Source organism: Typopeltis vanoorti, chromosome 4, assembly GCF_054136105.1.
Source record: "Typopeltis vanoorti isolate ZY-2024b chromosome 4, IOZ_Tvanoo_1.0, whole genome shotgun sequence".
NCBI lineage: Eukaryota > Metazoa > Arthropoda > Arachnida > Uropygi > Thelyphonidae > Typopeltis > Typopeltis vanoorti.
The window spans coordinates 4,795,155-4,816,908 of NC_143552.1; the positions used below are offsets into that span (position 1 = coordinate 4,795,155).

The window sequence follows — 21,754 nt, forward strand, 5'->3', positions numbered from 1 at the left end:
TAATAATGAAAACTTTATTAATAACTTATTTTATATTAATGATGTATTAATAATCATTAATCTACATTAATAATGTAAACATAACAAATGAGTTTTCCTAACCTTTCTTCTTCCATTCTGTTAAAGTGAACCATATTACCTGAGATTAGCTATGTTCAATACATTACTGAATGATAACATTATCAAGTTTCTCCCTAATATCTTCAAGATATTAGGGAATAACTTGATTTGATTCTACCACTGATGTGATTTGTTTGTTTCCCTAATTTTTCTCAGAACTCTCATATCTGTAATCTCCAGTCTTTGATTAACTGTTTTACTTCTAACTCAACTCTCAGACCCTTATGCTAAAATTAGTTTGAAATACTCGTTTCAAACCAATTTTAGTTTAGTGTTTGACAAATTTCCCTCATATTCCACATACATTTATTTAATTGACTCCTCATGACACCAGCTCTGTTTATTCTATTATCTATTTACCTATTTAATTTACCATCTTTATTAAAAAATTATGCCTAAATAGCTGAAATGTTTACTTGTTATCCATTCAGAATGCAGCTCAAGTTCTCTATATGCCTACCTACCTATCTATTTATATAGTTTCCTCTCTTTACTGCTGTGTCTCTTTACAGCTCAAGTTTTCTATATGCCTACCTACCTATCTATTTTTATAGTTTCCTCTCTTTACTGCTGCTTTTCACATCGCATTTGTAACAGCAGAATACATATTTATTTATTTTAGTCAGAGAATCCTGCAGATTTGTGGTGGATTTTTTTAGAAATATAACATCCTCTGCATTTTAAAGTAGAGAGCTGGGATTAACATTTTCAAATGTATTATCAGGTTTAATGTGATCTCTGTCTCATATATGATTTTACTTCAAACTATCTTCCTATATCTTCTGCAATTCTAATTACTGACTTTACTTGCTAGCAACTTTTGATATGCATTCTTTTTCATAAGTCCCTCTTGAATTTCTTGAATCTGTCATGGAGTTGTTCTGATTTTTCTCTCCTTGCAGACTTCACCTGGATGAATCAATGTGTTTTCTTTGTTTTCTTTAGAGTCTGCCAATGAGTCTCCAAGGTTTGATTACTGATCGAAATCTTCATTTTCTCTGCAATAATATTTGTATAATCTATAGTTCACCCCTGAAAGCTATTCAACTCTGATTCTTTGTAAAACTTTCTTAGATTTTTTCTTTTCAATAAGGTATTCAATTTTTTTCTGCTCAGAACAAAACAGTGATCATTTCCTATTTCAAATCGCTGCATATACAGGGGATTTAAAATGTCCTGAGCAGTGTGAAGATATTGCTAACCACAAATAACAGACTCAATGAGAGTCCCCATCTTTCTTTTGAATCTTCTCTCCATGTAAATTTGTGCACATTTTGATGATGGAATATTTTGTTACTGATGACTAATCTTTCATGAACAGTAATTCAGTAGGAACCTATTATTATTAGTTTTGTCCTTTTCTTCAAATCTTCCCAACACATTTCTATATGTCTGATATTCATCTCATCTCATACTCTGTTGTTTCGATCCTCAACAAAGACCAGCTTTTTCTTTTTTCTTTAGTGGAGGAATTTTGTTTCAGTAATCCTAACTGAATGTCAGTGTGGTACTTCTCTATTCTTCTTTTCTGTTGATACCTTTTATTTATGGTACCTATATTGAACTCTACTGATGTGGAGTGTGTTTCAATATTTTTTGCTGTTTGCTATGATTCCCTAATGAAAACAGTGGGGAGACTTGTTTAACTGGGTGATGATCCAGTCAGCATTACTTTACATCTTGTTGGAAAGTAATGCTGTTTTTTTTTTGTCTTTTGGTTTAAGCAGATACAGGTCTGGCTAAATCCCAAACTTCCAATCCATCCTTGTTGATTCAGTATCCAGGCAGATAGCTACTAACAGGGTGCACTTAGCTCTTAGGTCAGAAGCTCCAGCTGGTTCTTTGCATTTCTTAAAAGGCTATACGGGGACCTACATAGTTATTTTCTATTTTATCCATAAGCAGCCTTGATTTTTAACTGATATACAAATAACATGAAGAAGAAAATGATTTACACATGTTTATAAAGTTACACAAATGCATTTCTTCAGACAAGTCCTTAACGACAACGTTAAACAATGGCAAATTTTTACTTCTCAAATAGTATCAACAAATGCCTCATACATAAATGTGGTGAAAAATACTTGCATTATATATTTTCACGTCGATGCTTGAAGGCTTCGATATTCCAGGTTTCATGAGATAATATATCAGCTCCATTGTGTACAATATGAATTTTCATTGTATCCGAGTAGTTCAAACCCTGAAGAAGCTATAAAAAAATTAAATAAAATACTTAACTATAAACAAATAATAATTTAAAAAAAATTCGATATGTAGCTAGTGGCAGGTATAAATGAAATGTCAATAAAGTAAATGTCAAAAATAAAATAAAACTAGTCATGGCAAATGGAATATTTTAAAATTTAGAAGCTATTTTGTCTTCTTTGATTAACTATGAAAAGTTAAAAATCGTGTTGCAATAATTTTACATTAACAGCTTAATAACTTATAATTTTTTGAAAAACAAATGAACAAAAAAATTATTATACAATGAGTAGAGTAGCCACTTTTTTTTCTTTTAGTTTTCCATCCAGGTCAACCTTTGTTCCATGCCTATCATATTGCATATTCCATACCTATCATACTGCTCCTTGAATCCACTCATGGTCAGGGAACTCACAACCAATTCTGGCAATACGTTCCACTAATTCACCACTCTCCACACAAAAAATCCACTCCATACACCCCTATTAATCATGCCATTATACAACTTCCACGGATGGTCTCTAGTTCTCTGACTATTTGTCATATATTGAAAAATTTCACTTGCATCAATTTTATAAACCCCCTTTAATATCTTAAAAGTTTCTATCATGTTCCCTCTTTTCTGCCTATCAATTAAACTTCGTAACCCACAAACCTTCAACTTATCCTCATAGGGAGTATTCCGCAGACCTGTCACCACCACGGTCACCTATCTCTGTATCTTTTTGACCACCTCCTGGTCCCCAAGAAACCTAGGTGACCAAATCTGTGTGCAGTAGTCAAGATGTGGCTGAATTATAGCCCCATAACCCAAGTTCCTAGCCTCATCAATTTTTTGCAATCCAATACCATTAACATATGCAACCTTTTCAACCCAAAGTGCATAACCTTACATTTTGTAATATTAAATCAGGGGTCACAAACTGGTGGCCCACGGGTCGGATACAGCTTGCACCTTAATGATTTCTTTTCTAAAAATCAATGTTTCTAACATCCTGTGGGGATTAAAACAGAAAAAAAATTCAAACTTCTAAATGTTTTATGACAGCTTTAAACAAAAGTAAAACTTATTACTACAATTCTTTGTACCATGTTTCAACAGAGGATATTTTCGAATGTTATCACAACAAGTGATGCTGCTGTTAAATGTAGTTACGTCATAAGTGAAAAAATTGCCTGGGCTTAGAAACTTTTTACCGATGGAGAATTTATTAAAAATTTTAAGTACAGTATTTTATTTTAAGTACAGTTGAAACTTTTATTTTAAGTACAGTCAAAATCATATGTCCGGAAAAAAAAGCAAGCGAACATTGTGAGACAGTTTTTGAGCAAAAACCAAGTTTGTGTGTTGGATCACTCGCTGTATTCACCTGATTTAACACCCTGTGACTTCTTTCTCTCTCCCCAGACTTCATTTGCTGACGAAAGGAAAGCGATACGACACCACTGAAAACGTTCAGGCGGCAGTAACCATGACCCTCAACAGTATTCCAAAAATGATATAAAAAACTCATTTAACAAATTAATTGACTGTGTCAAACGCTGTATCGAAGCTGAGGGAGAGTAAATTGATTGAAATAAATGATTTGAATAATTATAATTGGCCTATGTTTTATTTTCTATCAAAAGTTCGGTTTCTTTTTGGACGAAGGGTGTATTTCGTGTTTTTATTTATTTATTTCTTGCTGTTTCATAATTCAGAGTTTTAATTATCTTTTAATTTTTATAGTATGTACACAGATACAAGACCCTTCGACACTTCTGTGCATATCAAAAGAAGGAGAATCCATTCCGATAATAGGGTAATCAATCTGTATTGTGGGATGAGTGTTTATTATTACACATAGGAAAATTAGCTTCTCTTTTACGATCATTGAAGTTCTTAAAGTGGTAACTATTTTGCTTGTATAATAGTTGGAAAATTTTACGTATAAAGCACGTGATTTCACGTGTTGGTGACCAATTCGTACATCGCCTTATTTCTTTCTCCCATTCAACATGAATTGACTCTTTTTGGTAGTCTGCCAATGAGAGCTTTTGTTTCTGTGGTCGGACTAGATAATAACAAGATAATTAGAAAATAAGACATTAATAGCCTACTCTTTGTATTTCAATGGCAGCTTCATTTTATTGCATAAGAATGGTTAATCATATTTCTCCATCAAACTTTAGGAGCTACATGACACATCATCAGATTTTTTATATTGAACCTCAGTACCCCACTCTTTTTTATGAAAAGGCATTCTAATTTGTAGATACCAGATACTTCTAGGTAGTAACGTTGAATCATTCTAAACAATCCTACAGCTAGAATAATTAATACATGTTCTGTGAGACCTTACTTAAGACATTTCATCAGGTGATATAAGATGGGTGTTCAGACATGTCAATTAAAAACCGAATGGCCTGTTTATGCACAAGAGGATAAGATGCAGTTACATGGAATTCGATAGATGCCAAATAGCAACAAAAGAGAATATTTTTCTTAGGAGGAAATAAAGATAGGATAACTTGGTGATTTCAACTTACAAACCTAAAAATAGGTTTCTATGTGGCTATAATTTGAAATTTGTTATGACCGCAGGCCACTGACTCAGAAATTGGCAAATAAGTTTGGTTGTGATGATTGAAAGCAGCAGTATGCTTCATGGTAGAAATTTCTTGGTGAAGAGATAATATGCTGATGTTTGATGAAAATATGAGGTGCTACCCAAACATTCAGGGAATTTGAATAGTGTGCACAAAGTAATTGTAGTACAGCCTTCTACCACTATAAGGGGGTAAGCAGTACCCTTTTGTGAATCAGTATGCCAACAGCTGGCAAACTGAGCAGCTACATTCTTGGGTTATGTGTATTTTTTAACATCGTATTTTAGTAGTTTGGCAATTTTCTTCTCCATCTGAAATGGTGGATTTTAAGGAGCAAAGAATCTGAATCAAATTTTCCCCTCAACCTCACAAAACTACTGCCGAAACTCACAAAATATTAAGGAAGTATTCGGATAATGCTATGAGGCAAAACAAAACTGTTCTGTGGTACAAACAAAGGATGAATGAACATTTGTCTACGACATGAGTATTCTGAATGAACAGTCTGGACAACACCAGAAACACTGCAAAAGTGCATGAGGCTATCCTTGCAGGTCGTAGGACTGTTGCATTCACTGCATTTTGAACATGAGAAGCATTGGTGCAAAATTTGTGCTGAGCCTGACTGTCCAGTAGCACAAACAGATCCTTGCTTCAAAAATGCAACAGCCATTCTCCACACCCCTTCTTATTCACCTGACCTTGTTCTCCCCTGCAATGTTTCCTGTTTCCCAAAGATGAAATTCTGGCTGAAAGAGCATCGTTTTGACAATTGAGGAGATTCAGGAAGAATCGAGGAGGTGATCAACAGTCACACTTGAAGATTTCCAGGGATGTGTGGAATCATGAAACTGCTGAGATCGCTGCATGTCCAATGGGACCACTTCGAAGGAGACAGTGGAAACTAGGAGTGAGGGTCAGTAAATTTTTTTTTATGGTTAAATTCTCCAAATCTTTTGGTAGCACTTTATATTGACCAGAAAAAAGTAGGCTAGTAAACAGGACTGGCTCGTTATTTTGCTGGGCCCTGTTCAAGATATGAATATATGGGGATCCACCTTTCTTGAAGGAGGGAAAAAAAAAAAAAAGAAATTTTGGGGACTGAAAAAATTTTAATTCTCTTCTCAATTTGCACACATTTATATCACATTTTGGATAGAAAAACAAATATAATTCACAGATGCAAAAGTATATTTATCAAACCTTTTACATGTCATAACTTGCAAAGAGGCAAGTTAAATAGTTTTAATTAGTCGTACTTGTTTTTTTGACGTCAGTTGATATTATTAGCTTTTTCATATCCAATCAATATAATTGACAAATGAAAGATTGTAAATAATTTTGTTATATCCTCAAAATTTATATTTTTAGCTGTTTCATATCCAATTTTTAAGTAATATGGTATTTCTTTACTGAAATATATATCGGGACCTCACAGAGTCTATGCCCACACAATGTGCTAGATATGGTAAAGTATTAGTAAAGAAGGCTAAATGTATTAACAGAATAATATTCCTAAAGCACAGTAAGATAGTTCAATTTATTCCTACCCACTGTAAATTAAAAGAAGTTTTAAGTCTCAAAGAGCTGATTGGATTTATTTAAAGGCCAGTAGGTCACTTCTAAATTATCAGCTACATAAAGTAAAAAAATCTCCTGCCATCTTAAATAGAGAAATTGTTGATATCAAGAATGCTCTAGAATCTGTATTAGTGGTTGAAACTTTTAACACTATTTTGTGCATATCATCAACTTCATACCTAAAGGTTTTTAATGCTTCTTGTGATAAGTTAAACTGTAAGTCTGATGCACTGGTGAGCCTCCCTATATCCATTACTAATTTCTGTAATACAGATAGAGTAGTTATCAATGTTTCTGACCGTCCACTAACAGACAATGAACATCTTGTTTTATCAAAAGGACATAATTTAGCAGTTGCTCAGAATAAGGTACCCCTGATGGATTTTTTTCATAGCATAGACAGAGGTATTCGATCCTTATCCAAAAAAACAGCTAACAGGACAAGTTTTGAATGTGCAAAAATTCTTTTTAATGCCAAGCCTCTTCATCCTAATCTGTCTTACTCTGAATGAATGAAAAGCACTGAAAAATAATAATACTTGAATTATTATGAAAGATGACAAAGGGAAGGCTGTGGTTATTCAAGATAGAAGAGAATATGAGAGAAAAATATCTCTACTGCTCTGCAACTATTCAACTTACAGGCCCCCTCACATCGGATCCTACCAGTAGTCAAATTAAAAAGACTTAATTCTCTTAAAGATAATGTATCTGTATGTGATGAAGATTAAAAGAAAAAACTTGAAACCTCTTTTGGTCATCACCTAGATTGTATGGTCTTCCAAAAATTCATAAACCAGGCATTCCATTAAGACCAGTTGTAGATTGTATAGGTTGTCCCACTTATAAAATTTCAAAATTTTTATCAAATTTACTCACTTCTTCAACGAGAAGAACTGCTACTCATATAAAAAATTCTTTGGATATTATGATTAGTTTTAGATGTTGTTTCATTATTTACCAATGGCGTCAGATAAAGGATTATCTGACACTTGAATTACTGCAACAAGAATTTCCTTCAGACATCGTTAAAATATTTGATTTTGTAATGCATTCTGGTTATTTTTTCTTTAAAAACAAGTTATATCAACAAATTGAAGAAACAACAATGGGCAATCCTATTTCACCTGCTATTGCCAACTTCTATATGATGCACTTTGAACAGTGCTCCATATAGAAGTTGTTATCTGGAATGGCTCTTCTGATGAATTACAATAGTTTCTTTCAAAATTAAATGCACTTCATCCAAGGATCCAGTTAACCCTAGAAGTAGAAGTAAATAAGTTGTTAGCCTTTTTAGTTCTTTTAATTCTTCGCCAACCAGATGGTAACCTACATTTCTCAGTCTACAGGAAAGAGACTCATACAGGCCATTATATCCATTCTGACTCTCCATCCCAGTCAAAAGGCAGGAACTCTTAAAACACTGGTTCATCGAGCCCACTCTTTTTGTTCTTCAGAGGAACTATTACAGAAAGAATTGCAATATATTATTTCCTCTTTTCTATCTAATGGATATAAGAATTCTTTCATCCAAAGGGCTTTAAGTAGTTTTGATATATCTTCTTCTTCAAATAAAGAAGAAATAATGCACATTACTATCCCTCATGTGCAAGGCATCAGTGAACGAATAGCAAAAGTTTTAAAACCACTAAATATTTTTGTTGTCTTTTGACCCATCCTGCATGGTTAGCCTAGTGGCTATGCACTTCACAACTATATGCCTGAGGAAGGAGTGTCCTAGGTTCGATTCCAGTAGACGACATGAGGAGCTTAAGGATCTTTCTCAGTCATAGACAAGTTAGCCAGTCCTGGGCATGGATAGCAGGGTTTTTTCTGCCAGTTTATCTGGGAGAAAACACAGCCATAGGATATAGTACGGCAAGGAAGGCAATGGGAAACCACCTTGCTCATAATCATCTCCGTAGTATGGTAGCATATAGCTGCCCTCCTCCCAGCCGTATGGCAGAAGGGAATAGAATAGAATTCGACTCATCAGAAAACTCACCGCCTTTCTCACTTCTCCAAAGGACAAACTTTCATATCTAAGTCATTCAGACATCTACCAAATTCCTGCCTCTCGTGAGTTATCTTATTACGGACAAACAGGAAGATCTGCTTTTATTCGGATAGAAGAACATAAGACGTATATTCAAGACCTTGAACCTGAACAGTCTGGACTTGCAGAGCATGCCATCAACACTAGACAGAGTTCATTGAAACAGACAAGAGTCCTTCACGAAAGTTGGTTCCTCATGGAATGGTTTTATAAAGAAACATGTGAAACTTGACTCCCTCCCTCCCACTTTCACATAAACATTTAGTCTCTGCAATTTGTATATTCTACAAATATTTTCATGGAAAATGCTCATCTGAAACAGCATCAATAATTCCCCCACTATGTACTAAACCCATTGGAACACGTGCAGCTACCTCCTAACATCCCTTCACAGCACACCTTGAAACCCACAGAACAAGTTTCTTTTCCTCCTCCTTCATCCCTGCTACTGGGGTACTGTGGAACAGTCTTCCCCCTGATGTATTTTCCCAAGGAATACAATATACAGGCTTTTAAATCGAATGTCAACAAGTTTCTCCTTTCCCGTCCCACTACCCATATACCAGGGTTTTTTCTGCCAGTTTATCTGGGAGAAAATACAGCCATAGGATATAGTATGGCAAGGAAGGCAATGGGAAACCACCTTGGTTGGCTGATCAACCTAAAGGTTAATCAGCCAACCTCTCGTATATGGGCCCAACATAAAAAAAAAACAAAAAAACTCTCTCAACTTAAACAGATCTGATGGTCTACATCTATTCCTTTTGTGGGAGATAATGCAGCTCATCTTTCCTAACTTTTTTTTTTTTTTTTGTGTGTGTATATATATATATATATATATATATATATATAATGTTATTATTATTATTATTTTTTTTAAATAAGTTAGGAAACTTAATGACCTTTTTTTTTTTAGTTATCTTATGTGAGCTACTTAGGTGGCACCCTTTGGAATTTGTCAGTTATTGTTTCATTAACCTTATTACATGTACTGAAGATGGCTGTGAAACTCAGGCAAAAATTCTACTAATAAATAATATTTTACGTGATTTAATTCCGTTGTTATAATTTTTAAGTAATCTATTCGATCACAGAAGAAATTATGAAATAATTAAAACAGGAATCAGTAACAGAAAAAATTAAAAAATATAAACATAAATAAGTGAAACACATTGAAAGAATGAAACAGAAAGATTATCAAAACAAGCCTTAAATTACAAACCATTAGGAAAAAGAAAACCAGTACGTCCTCTAAAGAGATGCAATGATGATGATGTCTATGGCTGGAACAGGCCACTGCAGGCCTAAATCCTTGAAAAGCATGATGATGATGATGATTGTCTCAGTAATGGCAACTATGTTCTTTTGCAATTTTCCATAAATAGATAAATGTGCATAAGGAATGTAAGCTTTTACAAAGATGTGTGTCATGTAATGTAAACTTGTAGTGTAATGAAATGAAAAATTCATTATGTAACCCATGAAGAAACACGCTTCATTGATTTTTGAAGTTGTCTTTCAATTATCTTCATGTTGGAGTGACAGTAAATATGATTAGATACACACATGAATTAAAGAATAATCATTTTTTTTTTATTACACCAAAGTTTTTGGTGAAAAATTAAACAGCCATCATCAGTGCATCAGCATAATTGCAAGGTGAAGCTAAAACAAAAGAACATTAACCCCCCAATCGGCCACGACGTCTATAGACGTCGAGATAAATCTGGATACGAAATAGGTGAAACACATTGAAAGAATGAAAACAGAAATATTATCAAAACAAGCCTTAAATTACAAACCATTAGGAAAAAGAAAACCAGTATGTCCTCTAAAGAGATGCAATGATGATGTCTATGGCCGGAACAGGCCACTGCAGGCCTAAATCCTTGAAAAGCATGATGATGATGATGATTGTCTCAGTAATGGCAACTATTGGCTCACTAATGCCAACTCTAAAACCCACTGAATAACATGGATAAGAAGTGCAATTTGGTGTCACTATTTCATCCACCTTGGCCGGTAGGGAAGTTAATCCTTTACAGAACTGAGCCACATGTAGAAATGCCACCATATGATGGTTACAAAATTAAAAGATTTGAAATACAAACTTAACAAATTTTGATAAATAAGATGATTGAATGACACATCTTATTAAAAAAAAGTGAGGGAAAACACGTTATTCATCATCATAATCAAATTCCTGATATATACCCTAAGGGGTGTACTGGATATGATAGTACTACATGAAAAATTTACATCATTACTAACTTCCTATCCACAATTTTCCTCCAAATCAATCTGTTACCTGTCAAGACTCCAACATTGTCAGATCTTATATTTCTAACTTCTAAGGCACTTTTCACCACATCAATCCACCTATATTTTGGTCTTCCTCTGGGTCTTTTTCCTGCCATCTGGCAGAGAACACTTGTTTTGCTAATCTTTCCTCTCCCATTCTGTTTAAGTGATTAAACAGAATGGGAGAGATTAGCTCTACACATTCCTGGATGATAACAATTTCAAGTTCCTTCCTAACATCCTCGTTTTTAATATGATATTGCCATTGATGCCATCTGTTGAAGTCCCTTTTCTTTCTGAGAACTCTCATATCTGTGGTCTCTAGTCTTTGGGCTAGTGTTTTACTTCTAACCCAGCTCTCAGATCCATAATATAAAATTGGTTTCAACACTGTCATGTATACAACTAATTTAGTGTTTTGACTAATTTCTTTCTTATTTCCATATAAATTTATTCAGTTGACTTCCTACCATAACAACATTATTGATTCTGTTTTATATTTCCATATTTAATTCACACCATCTTCACTAAAAATCGTGCCTAAGAGTAGCTGAAATGTTTTACTTGTTCTATAGCTCCATTAACAATGGAGTTGATATTTTCATTGTATTTGTCTTGTTATTGTTGACTTTCATACCATACCTATTACAACAGTTATTCAATTTAGTCAGGGAATCTTGCAGACTTCTAGCGGATTTATTTAGAAGTATAACATCGTCCACATAAAGAAAAGAACTGACATTAACATCTCCAATTTTGATATCATGTTTAATACCACTTTCCTTCATAATGTGATCCATATATATAATAAATAATAGAGGGGATAATGTACATCCATGTCTGACACCAGATTTAACATTAAACCATCTTCATATACTTCTTTCAGTTCTAACTGCTGACTTACAACTCAAATAAAGACTAAGTATTGCTTGATATAATGCCCCACTGACACCATATAATTGTAGCATTTTGAATAGCCTTTCTCTTGGCACCTTGTCGTATGCCTTTTCCAGATCGACAAAACTTAAATACAGATCTTCGTTATATTCCGATGATTTCTCGACTATTTGTTGTAAAGTGAAGATCTGATCCTGACAACCTCTATTTGTCCTGAATCCAGCTTGTTCTTCACCAAGCTTTTCTTCCACAATTCTTCTCAACCGTTTCTCAAGTATACTAGCATAAATCTTACCAGGAAAACTCAGTAGGGAAATACTTCTATAATTCTCACATTCAGTTTCATTTCCCTTTTTATATATGGGTGCTATGAGAGCTCTACTTCAATTACCTGGAATTCGTCCCTGTGTCCAGGGCCTTCTGAACTATGCAGTGCAGTGCAGCCACTGTAAGACTTATACCTACACATTTGAATATTTCTGCATTTCAGGCTTTGGATGGCTTTTTCTACTTCAAGTATGGATATGTATTCCTGATTTCATGCTTGGTCAGTGTATATTACCACTGTGCTGTCACTGATTGTTTCATTTAGCAGTTTTTAAAGTAATTACTCTATACATCAAGGATATCTTTTTTTTCTCCAGTTTTCATGTCACCTTTATCATCTCTAATTCCTTTTTCAGCACTTTTCCTCCATTTCTGAGCTTCAACAACTTCCAGAATATCTTGCCACCTTCTTGATATTTATTTTTCATGTTCTTACCAAAGTCTTCCCATGACTTTTGTTTAGCTTTCTTACATTTGTCTCCGTATTCTCTAAGAGTACAAGCTGACTTATTTGTGAGCAACTTTTGATATGCTTTCTTTTCCCTCACTACCTCTTTAACTTCCTGTGTCCACTATGGAGTTGTGATTTTTCTATCTTTGCAGACAACCTCACCACATGCCTCTCTGGCTGAATCAATTAATGTTCTCTTTAGGGTTTGCCATTGAATCTCGAAGGTTTGGTTTCTGTTCTCAAACAACTTTCATTTTTTCTTCAATAATGTTTGTGTATTTTAGTCTACAGTTCATATCTGAGAGCTGTTCAACTTTTATTCACTTTAAAACTTTCTTACATGTTCTTCATGTAATTCAATCACTATAAAATTTTTAGTTTTGGGTTTAATTGTAATCTCATTTGACTTTGTAACCACCGTATGGTGGCACTGCATCATGTGGCTCAGCTCTGTTAACAGGATTTATGTTCTTTGTTCTAGCATCACCTTATGCTGATGCACTGATGATAGTTCATTAATTTCTGTCCAAAATATTTGCAATAATAAAAAAATATTATTCTTGTATCGAATTATCTTTAAATTGTGAAGTGAATTAACAACAATTACCTACTGTGGGAGGAAGCTGTTCAGTGACTGAGTTTAACTTTGATAGCAAAGAATATCTTGAGGAACAGCCTCTTCTTGAGGATATGGCCGAGATAATGTGCTTTCCACTCCTACTTATACCATTTGGACAAAAAAAGATTTTAATAAAAACAGGAAAGTGTCTCCTGATTCGAAGATTAAAGAAGTCTTTTAATATGCCTTATCTCCAGGCTGTGTCATAGGCTTTTTCCATGGCAAAGAACACTAAAAGCATATGTTCTCAATTTCAGGAAAGCATCTCTTATACATGTTTCTAAACGATATCTTACAAAGATGCCTGTGTTGGATCCATTCCTGGATTTCGGAATAACAATTGACTTATGTCAAGAATCTGGAAACTGTTCCTCTGTAAACATTTTGTTGTACAGTAAGAGAAGGAGATTGAAGTTGATTTCTCATCTCATAATGAATGTGATTAGGTCCTACTGCAGTGGAATGAGAGAGAGAGAGAAAAAAAAAACAGTTCTATTTTTAGTCCCTCCTTAACAAGTGGCTGATTGTACAAATATAGCCCATTTGTAGAAAAGTTTTGTCACTGTCCTTGGGTTCAGCAACAATACATCTATTATGATCCAGTGTAGACAAATGGTGTGTTTTATATCTAAATTTCATTTTCCAAATTCTATCCCATACAATTTTTGAACTTGTTTCATTACCAGATGAAATACATTGGCTTGAAGAATGCTTTTGACTCTGACATCTAACATAATGTACTTTTGCATGATCATGTTTGAAAGCAATGAGATAAAGATTATAGGTTCTATTGCACAATATGAGCAGGAAGGCATATGAAAGAAGATAACTGACTCTATTATTAAGAAGGGAGAGGTAATGATTGTAGACCATTTGCACGATAATACAATCTCGTCCATTCATGTTGCAACTACCCCGCTATATTTTTTGACTTGCCACCTTCTTGGCATAAGAGGATTTCAAAACAAGTGTGGTGGTGCCTAACTTTCCTTTTTCCTGCAGATTGTTGTGACCATTAAAGTTTGATCCATGAGAAGTATGGGCTGAGGCAGTTGCAATATAAGATTATCAAGTTCAATCTGATTAATTCATAACCTGATGGTAAATATATCGTGAACATACTGTAAAAAGAAATTGCATGGATAGGCAAACACTACTGCTTATAGAGCAGTATTATGGTGTATATGATGGAAAGGAGTATGACTGCTCACTAACATAGCTACTCCACCATGAACATCACCATCTCTAGTTCTATCCAGATGAACAACAGTGAAATTCTTTAAAGGTGGGAGAGTCCTCACTAGCCTTTAAATATGTTTCCAGCAGACAGAAACAGAATGACTTGTGTTTTTTGCAGCATAATCTTGACATCATCAATATTCTGCGAAACCTACGACAGTTCCATTGTAAAAATTTTCCAATTGTTTTGGCATTATAGACTTGTCCAATTTCTGAGAGGCTGAGAGTTCACTTTTGTCAGGTTTACATTCATCAACTGATTTTGAGAAATATGGATAGCTAGTCCATCTGTCTCTGAAAAAAATGTTCAATACATCATCTGATGTGCCAAAATCATTTGGAAGGTCTGATCTATTTTCAGTGGATTTTTCAGACCTTCCCTCCCCTGAGGAGAGAGGGAGGGTCTGGCAGTTTATCTTTCAGTGATATGCTTGTCCAAAATTTTTTCAACTACTGGGTTCTCATTGAATGGAACCATTTTTGGGACCATTGTTTCAGGACTTAGACCATAGATCATGCAACTCATGTACTTCACAGAGAAACACTTGTGATCATAAAGTTTGGGTATTGTAAAATTATCAGATGGCAGAATAGACATACAAGTTTGAGTAACTGTTGATATTTTTTGACTTGACACCTTCTCAGCATAAGAGGATTTCAACAAGTATGGTGGTGGTCAACTTTCCTTTTTTGCATCCTGGTATGACATATTTTGTTGTGTTTTAATTTTGTATTTATTTTTCTTCCTTCTACTTCTAACATACATGGGAGTAGGCTGAATGATTTCTGTAACAGTTGACACATTTAGGTTACTTTGCACAGCAAGATTTATCACCATGCTCATTACTACCACATCAGGTGTAGGTGGCAGAGCCATAACAGGCAGTTTGGGGATGTCCATATTTCTGATATTTAAAGCATCTCAGTGTATTATGGATGTGTAGCTTAACAAAACAATTGGGATACCCTACTTTTACAGAGACCTCTTATTATTATTACATAACACCTCCAGGGAGTCCAAAGACTCATCGAGGGAGGGCACCTGCTCTATGACTCTCCGTCTCCACTAACTGCAATTACCTTCATCATCTACATCAGTAACATCTACCGATGACCACTGCCACTAATTTCACAGACAATCACAAACATCCATGCCCACGGCAGGATTGAAACCTGCAGCCTTTTGGCTGGAGAGCAGATATGCTTACCACTCGGCCAACCAGGCAAGATTTATGGTTATCAAAAGTAAGATGATGTTCCTGGTCAGAACCAGGTTACCAGAATGCACTTCATGTCTGTCACTTTTTAATCATTGAGCTCTGAACATATCTCCTCATCTGGAACATCAAGTTCCCATTCTACTATCTCTCCTCTAGGAGGGTTTAGTGTTTTATGTTAGTGTTACCATTTATTCCACCTGTTAATGTTGCTATAAGTAGTATTTCTGGGTGTAGCAGACATTACAATTCCGCAAGAATAATATCAGAACATACTTTCTTAACTATTTGAAGAGATCCTGACAGTGTTTCTAAACCCTTCTGAATAGAGAAGGATGACATTTTTCCTATTGGCTTTTCACCTGTTGCATGGATGATCAAGAAACACTGGTACATTTATACTGGTATCATGTCTTTTGTTTTTTATTTTTGTTATCAAACAGTGTACCTGTGGTATATTACTGCTTGGCTGAGATCATTGGTAGGGCCTCTGAAAAATGTGAGAATGAAGAATTCATACTCAAGGGGGTTTTTATATTTGCAACCAGAACTCCCAAATCCACTGTAGAGCCACACATGGATGTACACTCTCCAGCAAGCAATAAATGAGCTTGGAAGTGGAACACCAGAGTTAATTTGGATGCTATACCAGCATCCAAATTAACTCTGGTGTTCCACTTCCAAGCTCAGGTAAGCCCACTAGCCAATTGATTACTGGATGGGTCATCCATCTTGCTGAAGCAGAGGCCAAAGTAGTGCAAGACTAACAGGATCTCCCTTTCTGGATGCCCACATGTCACAGTGCACAGCAGCACTTTGGATTTCAGTGGTGATATTCTGGAATACAGGACAGTAAACAAAACTCAGGAAAATTAGAGTGAAGAATATCAGAAGAAAAGCAAAGAAAAAGAGAGAAAAGGGCCAGTACCCACTACATTGGGAGGTCCCCTCTACCATGAACAGGTCTCCCACGTGAAGAGACCTCCTTATGGAGGACATCATGCAAAATAATTTGGACTGGTGAAATTTGGGCAGTAAGTTGTTGAGACTGCCAATTTTAAGTCTGGGAAAATAACAGGTCTGGATTGATACATATAAGTGATATATGTCATTAGTATGAAGGCTATGAATACTGGTCAAGTGAATTTTTATTTAATCCCCCCCACAAATGATTTTTTTTTTAGTCTATTTTCATTGTATGTCTAGTATTTTCTGTAACTTTTATAGAGAAAGCAGTGCTCCGTTATTCAACAATTACTACTACCGATGTATATCAATCAAAGTATAACTTTTTTTTTTTATTATGACAGGAAGTTTTGCTCTAATTTTAAGATACCGTTATTTATTTAAATTTTATAAAATTATTATTATTATTATTATTGTTCCGGGAAACTCCAAGGAGTCGACAGACTCATCGAGGGAGGCCCTAACATCATGTCTGGAACAACTATTCAACATTCACACAGTATCTATCATATCTTGCCTTGAACTCATTCACGGTCGTAGCACCCACAACAGACTCTGGAAGCTTATTCCACTCATTCACCACTCTTCAAGTAAAAAACCTAGCTCTAACACCCTTGTCAACCACGTTCTTGCCCAGCTTCCATGCATGGCCCCTAGTCCTCCCACCACCAGTCATATTTTCAAAAATATCTTCTGGATCAATCTTATAAAAGCCCTTCAGTAATTTGAATGTCTCAATCATATCACCCCTCCTTCGCCTATCGTCCAATTTCTGCAACCCACAAATCCTCAACCTATTCTCATAAGGTTCATTCCACAGTCCTGCTATCATCTTGGTCACTCGTCTCTGGACCCTCTCCACTTCCTCCCCATCACGAAGAAACCCTGGTGCCCATAACTGGGCACAGAAGTCCAGATGGGGTCTTATCAAGGCTCGATACAGAGGAACAACAACTTGTTTGTCTCTGCATGTTAAAGTATTTTTCATAAGCCAAGTGATTTGGTGAGCTGTTTTTGTCACTTTTGCAATGTGCCCCCTAAACTTCAACTCCCTATCCACCAGCACTCCCAAATCCCTGGCCTCATCAATCTCCTGGAGTACAGTTCCACCAATGCAATATACTGCTGCTGTTCTTTTCACCCCAAAGTGCATAACCTTACACTTTGCCACATTAAACTGACATCCATTTTTCCTAGCCCAGTCCTCCAAACTATCCAAATCATCCTGTAAAATTTTGACATCCTGTGCACTCACAATTGCTCTACCCAACTTTGCATCATCAAAATGGTACATTTAATCACCAAACACACCATAAGAAAAAATGGGAACAATTTACTCACCTTAGGTGTTAACAAAAAATACTGTGAATTACTTTCATAACATGATGTTGAAACCAACAATTCAAAAACTTTTCTTTCATTGGCTGCATCCATTCCCTGATATTAAAAAAAAAAAAAAAAAAAAAAAAAGGGAAAAGATACAATACATTATTTTATTCATTTTTCACACGATTATTCATTTTAATACAATATACATTTACTGCTCATTATATTATTATGACTGTTTTTAATAAGCATTAATTTCTTTTAATAAGCATAATTGATGAAAATACAAATGAGAAATAAATAAAAGAATCTGATGAAAAAGTTTATTTTCATTCATTTTTTTTTTGTTTCTCTGAAACAAACACTGTTCAGTATCAAAAGTATATTTAATTATTGTTATTTTTTTATTGCATTACTCTCTCTGGATCCCCTTTATGATATCTAGCAGTAATAAGTCATGATATGGATATTCCAGATTTCCTGGTATCCTTCCTCTCTCTCTCTCTCTTCATGCTATGCTGGATTAATGAAACCTTTTCCCCTAGTTCTATGCTAATAGCTTGAAATTTCAGGAAAGTACAGTGGTGTAGCTGGGGACTCTGTCTGCCCCAGGCGGCACTTTGAACCTTACCCTATACGTCATTTTGATGTTTTGTAGTATTTTTGGTGTGTATTGAGAGGGGCGGCAAACTCAGGGACCACTGAGTTTGCCGCCCCAAATGCTGCTGGGAAAATAAGAAATGAATTTTTCAACTGCAGTTCCAACTAAACACTGCATTTGTTGAGGCTGTTGTTAATTTGGATGCTTGCTATTTCCTACCAATGCTATTCCCTTGTATTCAGTTTGCACTTCTTTCCAACTTCACTGTTCTGTTGAACTTTTCTATATGAAATCAATTTCCTAATGATCTATGCAAACCCCCCCCCCCCCCCCATCCACCTTACGCTTGTTAAGTTTTGATCTGAATTTATTACAGTGACACTCAAAATAATCTATCTTTGCATAAGGGATTTGGCCAAATATGTGGAGTTAATAGGATTTTTCCAAGTCAGCACAACTTTCGTAATGAATGCTTTTGGAAACTACACCAGGGTAACTGACTCTTTGTGGTCTCTCTGGTATTATCCAGACTACATACTCTATTTGTAAGTGGACATGGTATATTCCGGTAATTGGACTACATTTTTTTTTTTTTAATAAGCTATATAAAACACAATGAATTAATAAAAGACCCGACAAGTTTCGTAAATCATTTGACTTACGTCTTCAGGGGTAAAAAGTAACTGAAAGTTAAAACAACAAAAAAAGAGATTAACAGATCTAATGTCTGTATCTCACACATGCATACAAAAAGAACTTCATGTATCGAGATTGTTAACTCAGTAATATGCAGATATGCAGACACAGTTGAAAATTGAAAATATTTAATCAGGATGGATTAATTACAGATATTTCGATTCACATATCGTGAATCATTGTCAATGTAAAACAGAAACCAAAATATTAAACAACAGTGAGGGTATGTGGAGAATGAAATCTCTCTTCTTATATGGAGTCACAAGACGGCCAGGGAAAAAGCAATACTAGTATGATCAATTGAAGTGTGCATGTGTGTGACTATAAAAAATTGAAATGTATGTGTTATTACATGTAACACATACACTTCAATTGATCTTAACAGTACTGTTTTTAACTTGTTGTCTGATGACTACATATAAGGATACATTCCATTCTCTATATACTTTCATTGTCGTTTAATTAAAAAAATTTTTTTTTCCTGAAAAGAGAATACAAATACACATTATATCTCAGTTATCCCTTAATGCTTGGCACAAAGGCCTGTAACAGACTGGTCATTTTGCTTCATAGACAAATAATTAATGCTATGATAGGGCAGTTTAGTTTTTTTTTTTTTTTTTAATTTACTATTCTCTCTCTCTCTCTATATATATATATAATGATCCCACATGTGAGCAGGTGGTTGCAATAGTTTAAGGAGAAAGAAGTAGTCCATTAATATCTTTCTTAAAAAGTTGTGGATTGTACTCACTGGAAAAAAAAAAAAACAGTATTGAAGAAAAGAGGTCAGCAGAATGAAAGAAGAAGAATTTTGTTTGGTATTCCCCCCACCCCCCCCCCCCCCCACCCCCCCCCCCCCCCACCCCCCCCCCCCCCCACCCCCCCCCCCCCCCACCCCCCCCCCCCCCCACCCCCCCCCCCCCCCACCCCCCCCCCCCCCCACCCCCCCCCCCCCCCACCCCCCCCCCCCCCCACCCCCCCCCCCCCCCACCCCCCCCCCCCCCCACCCCCCCCCCCCCCCACCCCCCCCCCCCCCCACCCCCCCCCCCCCCCACCCCCCCCCCCCCCCACCCCCCCCCCCCCCCACCCCCCCCCCCCCCCACCCCCCCCCCCCCCCACCCCCCCCCCCCCCCACCCCCCCCCCCCCCCACCCCCCCCCCCCCCCACCCCCCCCCCCCCCCACCCCCCCCCCCCCCCACCCCCCCCCCCCCCCACCCCCCCCCCCCCCCACCCCCCCCCCCCCCCACCCCCCCCCCCCCCCACCCCCCCCCCCCCCCACCCCCCCCCCCCCCCACCCCCCCCCCCCCCCACCCCCCCCCCCCACTTGGAAATATTTTATACCAGGGGTGTCAAACTGGCAGCCTGCGGGCGGCCCCCGACGCCTCAAGGAAAGATTTAAAAAAAAGGATGGTTGCTTTTTATAATAAAACAGAAATACCGTATTTACTCGAAAATAACTCGCCCTCACATATGACTCACACCCCTGAACTCTGATTTTAATTTATGAAAAAAGAAATTAGAAAGTTTTGCATGTACTGTACATCGCACACGAAAATAAAGTTTAGCCATTTGCACGTCGGGATGATAACTCGCTCCCCGCGGTAAACAACACGCCTTCCCCAACTGCAATTAGAGACAAATGGTATAAAAACGACACTAACGAATCACATGTCCCCTCCCACATTAACCATGCTGTTTAGACTTAAGCAAAACCATATGTTTCACCTGCAAACACAGTATCTAACTAAAATCTATTGTTTTTAGTTAGATGTGTGTGAGTGCCCCCACTAACTCAAACACAAAGCTGCAATAAAATTCGTAAACGTCTTAAAACTAAGACATATAGAGTGAATGTTGTTATGAAAGTTTCAGATATTATGGAATTTGGTTGAAGAGAATTAGCGTTTTGGCTCAATAATGTCGGCTTGACTTTGTATTTTGGTAACGCGATCTTTTGTTAATACTGCACCAATCATATACACATCTTCATAGCTGTTCTATCTCTATTGGCCTACCATTGCTGTCTATTTGATGTTCTGCTTTCACTTCTCAAACATTTGTGAAGGGTGTTCATTATGTATCTAAAATCTTGTAAATTACTTGGAATAATGGGAAAGAAGATGACGCTATTTGGATAGATGACTTTGACAAAGCACACAAGGAAACCGCTCTCGAGGTTGGAAGTAGCTATAACGAAGAGGAGATTCTTGGTAAGTCATTCCCATTTTCAGTTTTTTTTTCTGAAAACTTTAGTTTCTAAAAATCCCCGCATATATCTCGGATTTTTTAGCTTTAATTTTTGGGGAAAAATTGCGAGTTATATTCGAGTAAATACAGTATCGATTTATTCGTTTTCATAAGACATTTATGGATGCAATGACCTGTTATAATATAATTGCAGTAATAAAAATTTATTCACAATTTCAATCCGATCATAATCAATCGTAAACTATATAGTTACAATATGGATACAACAACATGCTATAATATAGTTGCAATAATAAAAATTTATGTCGCAATTTCAATGTTAGATCCGATCCTAATCAATCGTAAA

At 36.2% G+C, this 21,754-nt stretch overlaps 1 protein-coding gene across 2 annotated transcripts in view; it reads right to left on the minus strand.

The window, feature by feature from the left end:
- SMC5 (structural maintenance of chromosomes 5) overlaps nucleotides 1-21,754 on the minus strand; it is a 752,645-nt gene that overhangs the window by 40,731 nt on the left and 690,160 nt on the right. For both annotated transcript variants that reach the window (XM_090391623.1, XM_090391622.1), the window contains exons 23-24: nucleotides 17,916-18,011; nucleotides 2,209-2,332 (exon numbers count right to left, since the gene is read on the minus strand). In XM_090391623.1, coding sequence (XP_090247749.1) covers nucleotides 2,210-2,332; nucleotides 17,916-18,011 — 219 coding nt within the window. In that variant the 3' untranslated portion in view covers nucleotide 2,209. The remainder of the gene's footprint in view (nucleotides 1-2,208; nucleotides 2,333-17,915; nucleotides 18,012-21,754) is intronic.